This window comes from Rhamphochromis longiceps, linkage group LG9 (assembly GCF_057381845.1).
Source record: "Rhamphochromis longiceps isolate RC_006_pf linkage group LG9, R_longiceps_female_GT1.1, whole genome shotgun sequence".
Classification (NCBI taxonomy): Eukaryota; Metazoa; Chordata; class Actinopteri; order Cichliformes; family Cichlidae; genus Rhamphochromis; species Rhamphochromis longiceps.
Window position 1 is genome coordinate 22,918,989 of NC_140565.1, and position 15,167 is coordinate 22,934,155.

The window sequence follows — 15,167 nt, forward strand, 5'->3', positions numbered from 1 at the left end:
TCGTATTACTTTTTCTGTGGATGATTCATATTATGGATTACACCCCAGTCAAGAGACATTTATTTGCAAGGCGCACACCAAGCCTCACATAATATATCGTAATTCAAAGTGTTTATTATTCAGTCTTTGCTAGATTTACTATGCATTCAAGTGATTTCAGAATAATCGGAAAAAGGACAACTCGAAAAAAATCACGTCAATGCCAACCGAAGATTAACAAAAACAATTAGGAAATTCCCTTAATTGCTTTTTAGGTACGCAGAAAACGACAGGTCACTGGTCCTTGTTAACCTTCCCATATGACCTGCTCGACCTCCTGAGCTTCAGCCAACCTGAAACTTAGCAAATATATCTTGTTGTTCAAACGAGACCAAAATACAAGACATCATCCGCTTGATTTTCATATTCCAAATTTAAGCACAACTTTAAGCACAACAAAGTTGCAAAATTTGGGGAACATCACAGAAGCACATGATAATGGGGTATTAAAAAAAGCACACCAACGTTCACAAGATAAAACATGTATTCATCAAAAGCCATCCAAAATAATAACAATAAGAAGGCAAGTAAATTATATTTCTGTGAGTTTTTTAAGGCACAGGATAGATAACCAGAAATGTATTTAACAGCTCCCATGAAACTCATAACTGCAAGGCAAAAACATACACAAGCATGACTAGGATGCATCATCTTGACACAGACTCTGGCAGCCCTGCTCATAAAATGCAAAAACTGTTGTCCCTGTTCATGTTTTTCAGTTTTTTCAACTTACATTTAGTTTGAAAACAGTCAAACCCTTATTCAAGTATCCTTTGCATAATGCACAGAGCTTGCTCATAGCCCTAAAATGTCCCCAAGTCTCATTCAGAATCAACCACCATTGCACAAATCTCCTAAAATATACACAGCACAGCAGTCGTTTTATTCTTTGCATATCGGCATTCCATGTTTGTAATCAAGCATTAATAACGAGAGGTAAGCGATCAATCAACACTGCGTGCCAAAGGAAAATCAAAATCTCAAATCAGGACTGCTACTTAAGCATATATTTGTGTGCATCAGTTCCTTTGGTTAGTTTTCTCAGACAACAAATGAAAATTCTTCACATTTTAACAAACCGGATACAAAGTCATAAGAATCGTGACAGATTTCAACACGAATCCTCCAAGGTAAGTATAATGCCATGAAAACCCCTGCAAATTCTTATAACTATATATATTTACATTAAAACACTGAAAACAGAGACAAGGCAGTAAGTGTGTTTGAACAAATTAAAATATGTTACAACATCTTCCAATCAGGCTCATAAAAGATTAACAGGAAATTTTGACAAAAATAAAACTAAACATGATGAAATTATTCCTGTTAACTAAATGGAAATTATATATGAATACAACAGAAGGATGTGCCCTTAGGTTAACAAGATAACTATGTTACAGAAGAGAGGTGGTGCCACTACGTGACGACGGGGTCTTGAATACTTTTTGTGGCTTGAGACGACAAACCGTCTTCACTTAGATAATACCTGCAACAGAAAATGATGAAATTAAATATTTAAGGACAGAAATTTGCTTCCTTTTTTTTTTACCCCCAAGAATCAACTCAATGTTGTACAGGAAACACGTAAAATGCTAGTTTACCACTGTGTGATTCCTTTTGCTATGTCATCTCCACTTAAATCCACCAGAACCTGTAATTTTAGGCAAAAAACAAAGAAAAAGAACAAGAAATGTTTAGAATCAGCACCTGCATTGATGGCTCGAAAAGCGATAAAAACGTCAGTGCGTAAGCCACTACAGGGAAAACCTGCAGGAGATACCTTTCCCAGAAGCCCTTTGTGTTTGGACAGGATGCTCCCTCCATTCTTCACAGCAACATCCAGAGTTCTCCTGTAGAGCTCCACAATAGATACACTAAACTCAAACCTGCAAACACACACACACGCACACAAACATAAGCATACGCTTTTTATGTTTAGCATAAAATCCAGATTGTGCGTGGTCTTTGTCTGGGCCTTCTCTACGTATCCCTTTTGTCCCTCTGCATTTTCTTGCAGGGTCCTGGTGGGTGAAGTGAATCAGTGTAAATGGGACCACCCGGCCGGTCTGCCTGGATGCATTTAAGAGCTGCTTGTCTCAGGCTTTGCTCTACCTTGTTCTCCATCCACTTAGCACCATGCAATTTCTACGGCTGCCTAAAGATTCAGACAGTGCTGACTAAAAAGAGTGGGGACTAACAGCGATGTGATGAACAGAAACAAAGACATTTAGGAACTTTGTAGCTGGCAGCGCAAAGTGGACGGGCCCCAAGTTAAACTTTTTCTCAAATTTGGGGCAAGCCATTAAAGTAGCCACCAATGAGAGGATACTATCGACTGATATAAGACAAGGTGGTGAATACAGTACAGGGATGCCAAGGAAACTGGAGCCGGGGATGTCCACTAGTGACCAACTGTCAACAAACAAACTGATGTGTGACAAATGAATTGTTTTACATGTGGACAGGACTTAACTCAGTCACGTATGGTCACAAGCTTTTCTGTAATGACTGAAAGAAAGAGATCACAGATACAAGCTTTCTCCGGTGTCTGGCTCAGCCTTTGGCTCATTTGAGGTAAGGGGGTAGAGTAAAGCTGCCACTCCTCCACACAAAAAGAAGGTAGATGAGATAGTTCAACTATCGGACTGGGATGCATCATGGATGAGGTGTACTGTCCTACTGGGTGGAGGCAATGGGGCAGGTCCAGGACATGCTGCAGAGATCTGGAAGAGCTGGAGAGGGAGGCCTGGTTATCACTGCTTTGACTAACAGAGTAGCAGAAAACGGATGGATGGATAAACAGGTGATTGAGTGCGTTGAAACTGGGTCTTTGTCATGGCTTAGTGGCCAGACTATGACAAATATGGGGATTGTTCTGGTCCTTTAAACAAAAGCTAAGGCAAAGAAATTTGCCTTAGCTTTTGCAAACTGTAGAAAATTATTTGACTTTGAATTCACAACAAAGCAGCATACACTAGTGTAAACTTGAGGCCTTGCATGGTTTGTTTGGCTTGCTAACCACATTGTGGAGAGACAGATAAGTTGGTTTAAGTTGGTATTTGTGATTTGTGATTTCAACATGGTGCCAGTGGGGTTTAAGTAAGTGCCAGCAGGTGCTTAAGTGTTTGTGTGAGTCCATAATCTCTTTCTCTTTGACCTCAAGTCTTCTGTTCTAGCCCCTCCACAGCTATTGTTAACAATTTCATCAGCCTCCCCTGCTAATAGTTAAACTGCAAACCAGCATCAAGTGTTTCTGACATGGGCATATTGCCTCTCTAAGTTTGCACTAAGTCATCAAAACTTTGAAAACCCCTGCAGGCTCAAGATGGCTGATAATCAATACAACTGCATCAATAGCCAGCGGGACTAGGAAAGCACCGACGTGCTAACTCCAGCCTACACGAAGGAGCTGAATGATGCGATCGGCTTTCATCCCTGAGGCTAAAAGATTTAGTCTGAGCACTGAAGCTCAACTGCAAACAAAAGTGTCCAAAACAAACAGAAACTCGAGGTGTTGGATCCACAGCGGCCACATGTGATACGAATCTCAGCTCAGCAGGGTCATATTGTCTGTGCAAGCTCTTTTCTTCAGTAATAAAAAAGCTCTGTTGCTAGAAAAAATTAAATATTCCACAACTGCACCCTTGCTGTCGGTCTGAATTCAAGAAGGACCCTGAAAATATAACTGAACATTAAAACTGGAAATAAAAGGAAAGCTTTGAAGGACTCTCAAAACACAGCCAGTTATCCAATTAGTACAGCGGCACAACTGCAGCTAAAGGCAGAAATATTCTCAGAGCTTATAACAATCGGACACAGGTGAAGCAAAACAACAGATCCCCAATAGTCACATTACGTTACAAATCTGCAAGGAATCTCAGCAAGTACTGATGCAAACCCACGTCTGATCGTAAACAGGATTAAGAGTCCTCTTCATTGTGCTTGTCTTCCTCTTCCCCGTCCGGCTCTTGTCAGGCAGCAAATAGAGGCGTATGAAGGGGTCCGAGCCATCTTTGGTGAAGGCTATCAAGTTGCTGAGGACACACAGGACAAAGGTGTTTTCACTCACATGTTGCCAGGCACGTGTTGCTTGTTAAATCTTTACAGTTAGCAGCTCCACAGGAAAGAAAGTGATTTGAATACCACAAACTCAAGTTAATGGCACAAAGAGCCCAAAAACAAAAAGTCCTTCGAACCACTTTGTGTAAATTCAGTGTATTGTAGTAGTTTGGAGCTCACCGGCAGGCGTGCACCACCACAATGAGTTTATTCCTCTGGGAGCTGTGTCGAACAGTCAGCTGGATCTCACCCAGGGGGTACTGGCTGGGGGCCGAGCCGCTATAAACACACCAAAGTCAGTCAGTGTCACGTCCAGGTGCTGCGGTTGAATTTACAAAGTGCATGCATACAGGGACTGATTAATTGTTTGACAGGTAGGCTGATAAAATATTTATAAAGATGAATATTCAAAAATCACGATGACATTTAGATGGAGGCCAGAATTTAAATGAAGTTGATGGAAAAACAATAAGAAACCCTGAGATGAGCCAAGCTGGAAAAGCTGGAAAATAAACAATAATAAAAGTAATATATCATATCTGCCATTTACTTCTGCAGCTGACGAAGCCTTTGCTGAAGCTCCACAGTGGCAATAGGCAGGGAGATATCCGATGCCAGGCTGGCTGTGGACTTGTTGTGCGGCAGGTGTTTCTGGGAGCTTGACATGGCGGTGGTCAGGTTGGTGGTACTGTAGCGATGGCTGGCTCCGTACGGCTCGCCGTCCCTGTCCTTGAGGTTGAGAGTGGAAGCTTCTATAGGATGCGAATGCGTGGGCGGAGGCAGCGGCGAATCTGAGGCTGATGGTCTCAGGGACGAGGCTGGGGGTGCCTGTGGCACGCCGGACTTGTTGACCTGGACTGAAGAAGGCTGGTCTGGGGACACTTGCTTCTCCAAGGACAGGATCTAGACAAAGACATGAAGATGTTTAGTTGATTGACAATAGAAAATAAGAAGTTAAAGTTAATGTAAGTGCTGTCATTTCACGTGAAAAGTCTCTAAATTTAGCAGACCTTTCTAAACCGTGTTTTTCTTCAATTTTATTATGTTTTTTTTAAGAGTCTGCAAAGTAATTTCTCTTCTAAATGTATGTTGGTTGTGCTTCAATATGGAGAAACTGTTTTAGAGCAGGTCAATATTTTAATGTAGCTGCATTCCTTTTTTTAATTGGATCACAGTCATTCAGTATAATACGCTTCATTTTGGTCTCAAGAAGGGCAATGCAGTTTGTTTGTTATAGCTTCCTGTGTTTCCATGTGGGAACAGGAGAAAATATCCTCATTAGCAGTAAGTAATGGCTTTAGTTAAGGCTGAACTACGCTATGGATGGCAATTAGGCAAACCACCAAAGACTACCTGTCAAATCACTGGATTTAGTGCCTCAGGCAAAGAGATATAATTTTAGTGGTGCATCTCGAAAACGTCTACAGCACAAACAGCAATCAAATCAGAATCTGACTTTAATTTTCACCGCCGAGATGCCGTGACAGCAGAGATGACGCTACGCCTGTTCCAATTTTCATTAAGCCACTAAGCCTCACAGTTTCAGAGTGAAAAATGCTGTTAACTAAATAAAAGAGAAATAAATCAATGTCAGAGTCTCAGATTTTACAGAAGACTCACAAATGAATCCTGGAAATATTCCTCCAGAGTGTCAAACACGCTGACATCACAGTCCCCTATAAATGTGAATCCTGCAGCTTCTTATTTAACGTCCTAGGACCTGGAGTCCATGTATGTGGGCATCACATTTTGGGTTATTTAGACCAAAATACTCAATTTTGCTCTCATTCATTGGGTCCCAGGAGGTTAAACTTGTTGAGCTGCACTTAAACACCAGGGCTGTCTCTGCGTCATCCTGGATCTGCCCCATTCTGAAGGAATGTTACGCACGCGACTTGTTGGCTTTGCAACTGATGGGCTGATAAAGACACACCTGTGTGAAAAGATCAAGCCCAACCTGACTGTCTTTTACTGCATCATTCATAAGTTAGAACCTGCAGACATGTGGAACATGTTACAGAGCCGAGTCATTTTCCTATATGTATCGACTCTCAAACTTCAAAGTCTGCTGCTGAACTGAGTTAATGAGCTGGGTTACTTTGTTCCCTGTAGGGAGAGTTGCAAACTACTAACTAGTAACTGCTACACTGACAGTAGTAATCAATAGCAAATATCCTAACAGGCTTCAGAGTATGCAGGACCGCTCTCTTTCCTGAATTATTATGATAATCATTATCACAGGAAAAAAAATATAATCAGAATATTCCCAAAATTCACACTATATAAGATATATTGTAATGTACTGCAAACAGATTAAACAGTTTATCTTCTCAAACATGACATGCTATAAGCAAATCCATTTACAGTTTTATTTATTTACAGTTGAAGCTAGCCAGGGGCACATTGTTAACTAGATTAACTAACTACAGTCGGTTTCCAGGTTGCCACTTCAGTAAAAATCAATTTGCAAGAACAGCCACTGTTTTGTGTTTCCACACTTTGTGAAAGTCGGGCTTTCAGGGCAGTGAGGCGGCTCTTTTCTGCTCTTAACTGGGAGTTAAGTACACTCCAGCAACTGCAGTAAAGACAGTGTTGCTGAAAGACATTAGTCTTCGTCCCAAAAAGCCCGGCATTACAATATACTGCGTTAAATATAAATACTCAGAGGAGCCGCAGAGGTTAGGTTAGGGTCTGATTTTTTCTCTTTTTATTTTTTTAAAATCTGATGATTATTAACCAAACCTTTGCCGCTAATGTTTCTCTGCTTAGTCTAAAATGTGTCAGATAAAACGTTTTCAACCAACCTCATGACATGGCTGGATTAATTGGCTAACTAACCAGCTCCAACTGATTAAATCTGCCAGGGAAGGTGAGGATTACTCCATGAAAAATCAGTGAGCACCACTTAAAAATAACTTTATATTAACACTATAAAAATTGCCGGGCCTTTAAAGTGTCCAGTATTTGGATTCAGCTGGGAGCTTTTCTCAGATTTGACTGACTTCCTATGGAATGAACCAAGCCGTTACTTCACCTGGTTGTGGACTAGAAATGAAATGTTTATAGAGGTAAATCTATCACTATTGTAAGCTTTTTCAATTTATTACATACCCAGTGTGCTGTATCTTTAATTTAGACATACTGTATCAGTCAGTTCTATTTGAATTAACAGATTGTGAACATCTGTTCTGGTCTCCTAAGCCTGAAATGAATAACCCATCCATCCTCAACGCAGATGCAGAGAAGAGATGCAGCCTGTTTTTACCCTCAGAGCCATCTTAAGTTTGATGGTGGAGCTGGGCCCAGAATTCTTGAGGGGAAAACGCTGATTCAGCGTCATGTCCTTCTCCACCAGCAGGCTACTCAAAGGCACCGTCAAGTTACCCAGAGTGCATTTGTTCTTGTCGTCTTTTACCTGTGCAAAAAGCAAAGATCTCCTTTTAGAAATGTCAGTTACTTAATCTGCGTCAGCGTACGATCTTATAAAGAAAACAGATGTTGTCCGTGACATTTTGAAGAGTTACCTCCACCTCGAGCTCCTGCCTCCTCGGGTTATGGACCAGGAATGAAAAACAGTCTTCCCACAGGGGCTCCTTAGTCTTGTACCGGATCTTTATGGGCAGATAAGTAGCCATTTGCTGGTTGTTAATACAATGACAAATCTGATCTTATATCTCATATAACATTTATCCTCTGCTTGGTCTTCTACTCTCCACTCCAGCAGTTCTGCATCTTCTTTTAAACCCCTAACAGTACTTGATTTACACCTTGAGGTTTCTAAAAAGCCTGATTATTCAGCTTTACATGCATTTAACCCCAGACAACCAAACTCCTCACACTAAGTGAGGAGAGATTATTTTTATGGCTAAACCACCAACTTTACCACTGTACTGTATCAGTCATGTGACATAAGCTGAAGATGTAAGATGATCTGATAAAGAGATCTAAAAGTGCAAATCCATCAAACACTTCTTTGGCTTGGACTGGAAGTTTGTGAATCTAAAAATGTGGCTGAGTTTCTTTATGAATCATGTGTCAACAATCATGCAATCACAGAGTTAAAATTAAGATTACACAGTGCCACGGGGTTCGTTTTACACAAAAGCAATAACTCGGGTGTCCCGCTTTCATCCCAAATGTAATGACAAACTTTTGAATTTGATTTAATTTTTCTCACCTCTGTCTAAATTAGGGTCTAATGAGTAATTTAACAGCTCTCATCCAATTACTTCCTCTCAAAAAGTGAAACAGCAGTCATTCCTGCAGCCTCATACTGAAGCTGAGGATGGGCTCATGGTTTCATTGCTTCATTTTAAATCCAAAGTCCTGGAGCACAGAGCCAGTTTGAATATGAACGCAGGACTGTGTTCATACTCAAACACTTTCATAAGTGCAAACAGGCTCCATCGCAGTAAACCTCCAACAGCTCATGCCTGCAATAAAATCAGCCCAGCAGATCTTCCTCGTTTACATTTCCCTTCTGAATGCTAGGATAGAAATTTCCCGTGAGAAACAGCCAATCATCGTGTCAGACTGAAAGCTCTTAAGCTGTGCAGTTAACTGGGTGTTGGTGGTAGCAATTCCTCATTTAACGTTCTTTATTTTACAACAACAATTTCATTTCATCTCTTTTTTAATGCTACAGTCAGAAGGAAGTATATCGCTAAAAGAACGCCTCAAATAGTTATATGTAATTACATATAACAGCTTGATTGCCCAGAAGTCTTTTTTATGACTTACTAAGTGACACATTATTCTACGAATAAAATGCACAATTGCAAAAAAAAAAAATAATCGACACAACATTCCAGGAATACAGAGCCACGATACAATGACACAGCATAATAACTTTAATGGATACTTCCACGACTCACCTTACTTTCAAGAGTTTTATGTCCAACTCTGAAATGAACATAAGGGCTGGGGTCGCTGGTATTCTTCTTAGCAGACTAATAGAGAATCAGACAGAAGAGTGTTAGCGCCATGTACCCCACTGTGGCACAAAAATCGACTGAGGGACAACATAATTGCACTCAAACATTCAAACAGCAGCTCAAGTGGAGACTCAATCAAGCACACAACGGTGAGAGAGCCTGTAGTTCAAACAGGAAGGAGCATTACCGTACATTCTGACAAGCAGGGCTGCAGACAGAGCGGCAACCAAGGAGACAGCCGAGCTTTGTCTCCTCTGCGGGCTAAATTTAGCATGCTGGGCTTTGACAGCTACGTATTATTCAGTATTCCTCTCAGAATAATAATACCCTACATATCTACAGGCCAAGGTCTGTGACAACAGAGGAAAAGCCTTCATTTTCTCATCATCTAATCCATTCTCTTGAGGATGTCGCTTGAGTTTGACAAATGTTTCTCACCAGCATTACAATCAAGCCTCCCATTGAACATGCAGGCTGATAATAAAGACACTTTAACGCACCACGTATTGAACAGAAATACACAGAAATACTTTCACAAGTTTTTACATAATTCATACAATATCTGTTTTTAACTTGTTTAAACTACATGTCCAAAAGAATTGGGACGCGCCTCCTAATCTTTGTATTCAGGTGTTTTTAGTCCCCAGAGCCACAGGTGATTAAAATCAAGCATGCAGTCTATCTTTACAAGCGTTTGTGAAAGAACGAGTCGTTCTACAGAGCTCGCTTAGTTCAAGGGTGGTGCTGTAACAACATGCCACCACTGCAAAAATTTTCCTTCCTCAGATCAACTCTGTAGGAGTATTGTGCAAAGTGGAAGTTTTTAGGAATCACAGCAAGTCAGCCAGTCATAAAATGAGCATGTAAAGTTACAGAGCAGGGTCTCTGACTGCTGAGGAGGATCGTTGCAAATGCTCTGCTGGCTCTATAAGAGTCCAAATCCTCCTCTGGCATTAATATCAGCATATAAACTGTATGCCGGGAGCTTCATTTCATGGGTTTCTATGATCAAGCAGCTCCTCTAGGTGTAAAGTGTAGGCACCCTAGTACTTTTATCTGTATAGTAGAGATTCTGTGTTCTATGTATAAAGTGAACTGTGAACAAAATAAATTCTTTCTGTGATGGTAGAATCTCTGCTGTTCCTCTATATCCATTTTCATTTGTTTTTCCTTCATCACGCATGAGTTTAAATGTGTGATTAGAGAAAATCTCTTCTCCTCTGCTGGATTACAGTTTGCATCTTTTCAGTTATAACTGACTGATTCTGTTTCCTTTTTTGACGTTATCGGAGGAGGAAACAGTTTCCTGTGACTGATGCGGTATCAGACAGTGGAAGATGCAGCAATGCCTGACATGCATTGTTTGATTTTGTATGAAGTATTTTTGTTTTGCTGTTTATTATTGCTCTGTTATTAATAAATGAGAATCAGAATTTTGTGTGTATCATTTTCAGACTGTGACACGATGCTCATAGTGATTCTATTATGCACTAACAGAACCAGTAAGAGATTTTACATTCTGTCTATTATAAAAACTTTTACAGCCTACAATGATACATATTAACTTATAACCAAATCATATATATGTTTCTACATTTTTTTTTCAAATTAAATAATAACTAAGAATAAAATAAAATCTTTTTTTTTAAATAATATGAAACATATGAGCCAATCAGCACGGGGTTTGTGCATTAGGGAGTCCCATTACACTCATGCTATACTTGATGCACACATGAGGACATAAAGGTCTTCATCTCATAGATTTTATAATCACAGTGTGCAGATAAAACTATACCCACTATTTTTTTAGGACCCGTCCGCACAGACTCTACACTGCAAGGGCACCAACTGTGCATATGTTCTCTGAGCAGTCAAGAAAGTAGTATAATAAAAACAGCTAAGTATCCCTGGTGTCCTCAGCTGTCCACGATCACAAGGGAGCATAACCCGGGGCCTCAGACTCTCACTGAAGTGCAAATGTAAATAAGTCAGGTATGAAATGTGCCCTAGAACAGTTGCCCCTTTTCTTGTTTGTCTTAAACACACATGTGAAAATAGTGCAGACATTTTTGGCACTTGCTGCTCTTTCCTCCTGTTTTCTGCATGCATTACAAACATGTGAAGACGTGCCCATTAAGATTTAACACATGACCTACTACACAGAGGCAGCATGGTGTATTAGCTCTATTTTTCAGCAACCTTGCTGTCCGGACTGGCTGGTGAAGCTATGTGTGTTTGGCAGTTTACAAAAAAAAATCCCACAGCTTCCAATGCTTTAAGCTCTAAGTCACTATATGGGTAACGCACCCACAAAAACAATTTCACTTGAATAGATTTTTATCTCAGCATGGACAGGCTGAAGGAAACAACACGTAAAATGGTGTCAGACTCACAGTGGTTTGAAATTCATTAGTAAGAAAATAAGATGCAGCAGCTCAGTCTACCATCCAGCTAGCAGCCGGTGACACAGACTGAACGACTGAGTGCAACAACAAAACATTTGTACTCCTGCTGCCCTCCAGCACAATGCTTCAGTGAGTTTCACTGGCTCATATCAAACAAAGGGAGTGTCACAGTCAGTGCGATACAATAGGAGGCTTTAAACTTCCTAGAAGTAGGAAGGTAAATAAAAGGAAACGACTCGTGCTAACTAGAATTATGCAACACTGATTTTTGGAATGGTGCAACCTGAAACGTATCTTTTGTAACACACTAGATCATCTGTTCTGATCACTGGTAAACAAGATAATGAAAGCCGGTTTCTACTTCTACCAGTCTCCTCACAGCTGCATTCACATAACATTTACTTAGACTAATCTGTGTCACTACCTAGTGTCTACTTTATCTGTGTATTTGTCTGGCAAATATGAGCTACAGAAGAAGAAATGTGGAAATGCTGGCCCAACAAGCATCAAGTCCTTATCCTGAATTCCTGAGCTTTAACATGATCGGGTTCTTCAACACAAAGGCACAAAAGGTGTTCTCAGAACTGTATTGTTCTATAGATGTGCCATTGTTAACTGCCTTTTTAAAGCAATCAAGTGACCCATCATTTCACTTTAGAAAAACCTGAAACCAATATTGTACTTCTGCATGCAAAAGTAGGGAAAATATGACAACAATTCAGGACGGCACAACAAAGGCTCAGACAGTCAGTGCGATCATCCATCTTCATGCACATTTTTTCAAAAACCACAGTTCACTTTGCACGTCTGATAGCCATCACGATCACATGACTGGATGGTGCACTTGAGGACCGGCACAGGTGAGACACAGGGTGTACGTTCTGTACATGCAGTCCATTTTTCCCACATTACCTTCAGCGCCTTAAAGACTGAGACTTGCTTCAACCCGTCATAGGTGAAATCTGACAGGTTGCTCTTTAAGCCACAAGGAGATTTGGGGGAGAAAATCACACCCACAGTTAGTAGGACGGGAATGACTCAGCATGGGTAAGAGACATGAGGGGGGGGGGGGGGGGGGGGGAAGGCCCACAAAAAACGTGTTGAAATTTGTGCTGAAATATGAATAGCATGGATAACTGTTAGATAAATCAGACGCAGCAGATATTGGGCTGATATTGGAGCAGGGCATACAGCTAACAATGAAAACATATGTCAAAATAATGAGGATGTTCCCTATAGGGGAGACTTAAAGGTGCTGGATCTTTTTTAACAAGCTACAGACTTTCTGTATCTGTACAGCTATACACTAATGTGAAACATCATTATGAGCTCTGCCAGCGAGCTCTTTCTACGCCTGACATTTTATACTTGGGCCTTGAACTGAGCAACTGATTAAGAAGAATATGCTGCAGGCTAACTAGCAGGCACAGTATAGCTGAGTCCTTGAAGTGAAGTGTCTGCCTCATGTTACTGGTTATTTTTCAGTAAACATTCCTTCACAACCATGCAGCTAACGCATGCTTTAAGATTCATGTTTGCACGGGCTCAACCCAACCCAACATTGCATACCGCTACTGCTAGCACTATAAAGATGGAAAAGTACCGGGGAACTCACACATATTGTTTTATACTCTGAAGTATTGCTCTCACAAAAGACTAGGCCAGAAGCTCTCCTCTCACTTAAGTTTCCACAGCCTAAGCTGCCTGAGAAGACGCTCTTGGGTGAAGAGGAAAGAAAATTAAGAGGAAACGGGGAAGTTATGAGAACTGAAAGAGCTAAAGTATTTATATAATAAAGGTAAAAAAACAAACAAACAAACTAATATCAGACAAGAGGTCAATTTGACCAATTTGGGTATTATAAAACATTTTCTAATCTCATTACATAAACATCAAAAATGCATTTAGTCAGCAATTTGAAGGTTCAAGTTTATCCTCTAACAAAAGCAAAACAATATTGCCCAATATAGCCCTAACACAGAATCCTTGAGCTTTACCGACACTTTATTAGGTATACCTTGTGAGTACCAAGTTAGACCTCATTTTGGCTTCAGGAAAGCGTTAATTGATGGAAACAGTCCTCTGATTTTTGGTAAATACTGACATGATATTATCACACAGTCGCTGAAGACCGGCTGACTGAACACCGATCATGGAAATCTTCTGTTCCACTACACAAAAAAAGCTGCTCTATTGGACTGATATCTGGTGACTGTGGAGACCATTTGAGTATAGTTAACTCATTGTCATTTTCAAGGAACCAGTTTGAGATGATCTGAGCTTCGTGACATGGTGTGTTATCATCTAGGAAGCAGCCATCTGAAGATGGGTACGCTATGGTCATAAAGAGATGGACATAGTCAGCAACAATACTCAGGTAGGCTGTGGAGTTTAAATGATGCTCACTTGGTACTAAGGAACCCAAAGTGTGTCAAGAAAATCTTGGTTTCCTTTTTTTTAGGTCACAGGAGTGGCACTCAGTGCATTCAGAGATGCTGTTCTGAACACCTTGGTTGTAACAAGTGGTTATTTGAGTTATTATTACCTTCCTACCAGTTTTAAGCAGTCTGGTCATTCTCATCTGACCTTTGGCATCAACTAGGGATTTTCACCCAGAGAACTGCAGCTCACTGGATATTTTCTCTTTTTCAGACCATTCTCTGCAAACCCAGGAGACGGCTGTGTGGGAAAATCCCAGTAAATCAGCACATTCTGAAATACTCAGACAACCCTGCCTAGCATCTTTCTTCCCCATTCTGATGCTCAGTTTGAATTTGACAAGGTCAACTTGACCATGTGCACTTGCCTATATACACTGACCTGCTGCCATGTGATTGGCTGATATAAATGAGTTAAACAAGTGTACCCAATAAAGTGTCTGGTAAGTATATAATGTCCTGGAAAAAATATGAAAATGCTTTTTGTAGTAGACTAATGCAATCACTTCAGTCACAAATAAAAAAAAAACTATAGTAAAAGTATGTGAATCTTTACTACACAGACCACTAATCTTTACTGTTTTGGGTAAAGAACAAGAAGCCTGTGTAAGCCTAAAGCTATATTTTTGCACAAGCTACAGCGTCAAACTAAAGTGAGCATTGCATCATCTTACTGGCAGGTTCTTTGCCGAGTCCAGATAGACCACCAGCAGCGCAGATGACAGTCCGTTGTTGGCAAGGCTTCTGTCTGCACGCACGCTTTGCAGAACCTAAACATGAAGGACAAGTTAGACATGTTTTACAGCTGCAAATGCAGAGAACATGTCCTTGTGTTAAAGCGATGAAGCCTTATTGTTACATGCAGTACCTGGTCCAATTTCTCAGAAGTGGAGAGCAGCGATAGCCACTCCAGTTTCAGGTGGAGTTTCCCAGTAGTTGCTTCTTCAAGATCAAACCACTGCAACAATGTGGCCAAACAAGTACGTCAATATTTCCATTCAGTCGATGACAGGAACAAACCAGGCTTAAAAATCATTTGTAAAGCTTTTAGGAGCTGTGCTAAAACAGAACAATTTGGTGGTTTAGTTTACTGCGAAGATTTAGATGATCAGATCAGTGCCTATCTCAAATCTGCATGGACTCTCAAACACCTTAAATCCAAAGGTAACAAACTCATAATTACCTAATCATTTCTATCATTACTATATATCAGTCAACATATCCAGTGTTATTATAGTTAGCTAAACATAAACTAAAAAGTAAAACTAGAAGTGAAAATAAAACATTTAAGT

The 15,167-nt window shown here is 40.4% G+C and overlaps 1 protein-coding gene across 2 annotated transcripts in view; it reads right to left on the reverse strand.

The window, feature by feature from the left end:
• Nucleotides 1–101: 101 nt before the first annotated feature.
• Nucleotides 102–15,167, reverse strand: part of esyt2b (extended synaptotagmin-like protein 2b) — a 40,178-nt gene continuing 25,112 nt past the window's right edge. The window contains exons 12-23 of one of the 2 annotated variants that reach the window (XM_085418895.1): nucleotides 14,744–14,833; nucleotides 14,550–14,645; nucleotides 13,053–13,154; nucleotides 8,973–9,047; nucleotides 7,623–7,709; nucleotides 7,364–7,513; nucleotides 4,649–5,001; nucleotides 4,279–4,377; nucleotides 3,942–4,073; nucleotides 1,820–1,925; nucleotides 1,641–1,690; nucleotides 102–1,525 (exon numbers count right to left, since the gene is read on the reverse strand). In XM_085418895.1, the coding sequence (XP_085275021.1) occupies nucleotides 1,456–1,525; nucleotides 1,641–1,690; nucleotides 1,820–1,925; nucleotides 3,942–4,073; nucleotides 4,279–4,377; nucleotides 4,649–5,001; nucleotides 7,364–7,513; nucleotides 7,623–7,709; nucleotides 8,973–9,047; nucleotides 13,053–13,154; nucleotides 14,550–14,645; nucleotides 14,744–14,833 (1,410 nt within the window). In that variant the 3' untranslated portion in view covers nucleotides 102–1,455. The remainder of the gene's footprint in view (nucleotides 1,526–1,640; nucleotides 1,691–1,819; nucleotides 1,926–3,941; nucleotides 4,074–4,278; nucleotides 4,378–4,648; nucleotides 5,002–7,363; nucleotides 7,514–7,622; nucleotides 7,710–8,972; nucleotides 9,048–13,052; nucleotides 13,155–14,549; nucleotides 14,646–14,743; nucleotides 14,834–15,167) is intronic. The other variant, XM_085418896.1, reaches the window with a different exon arrangement.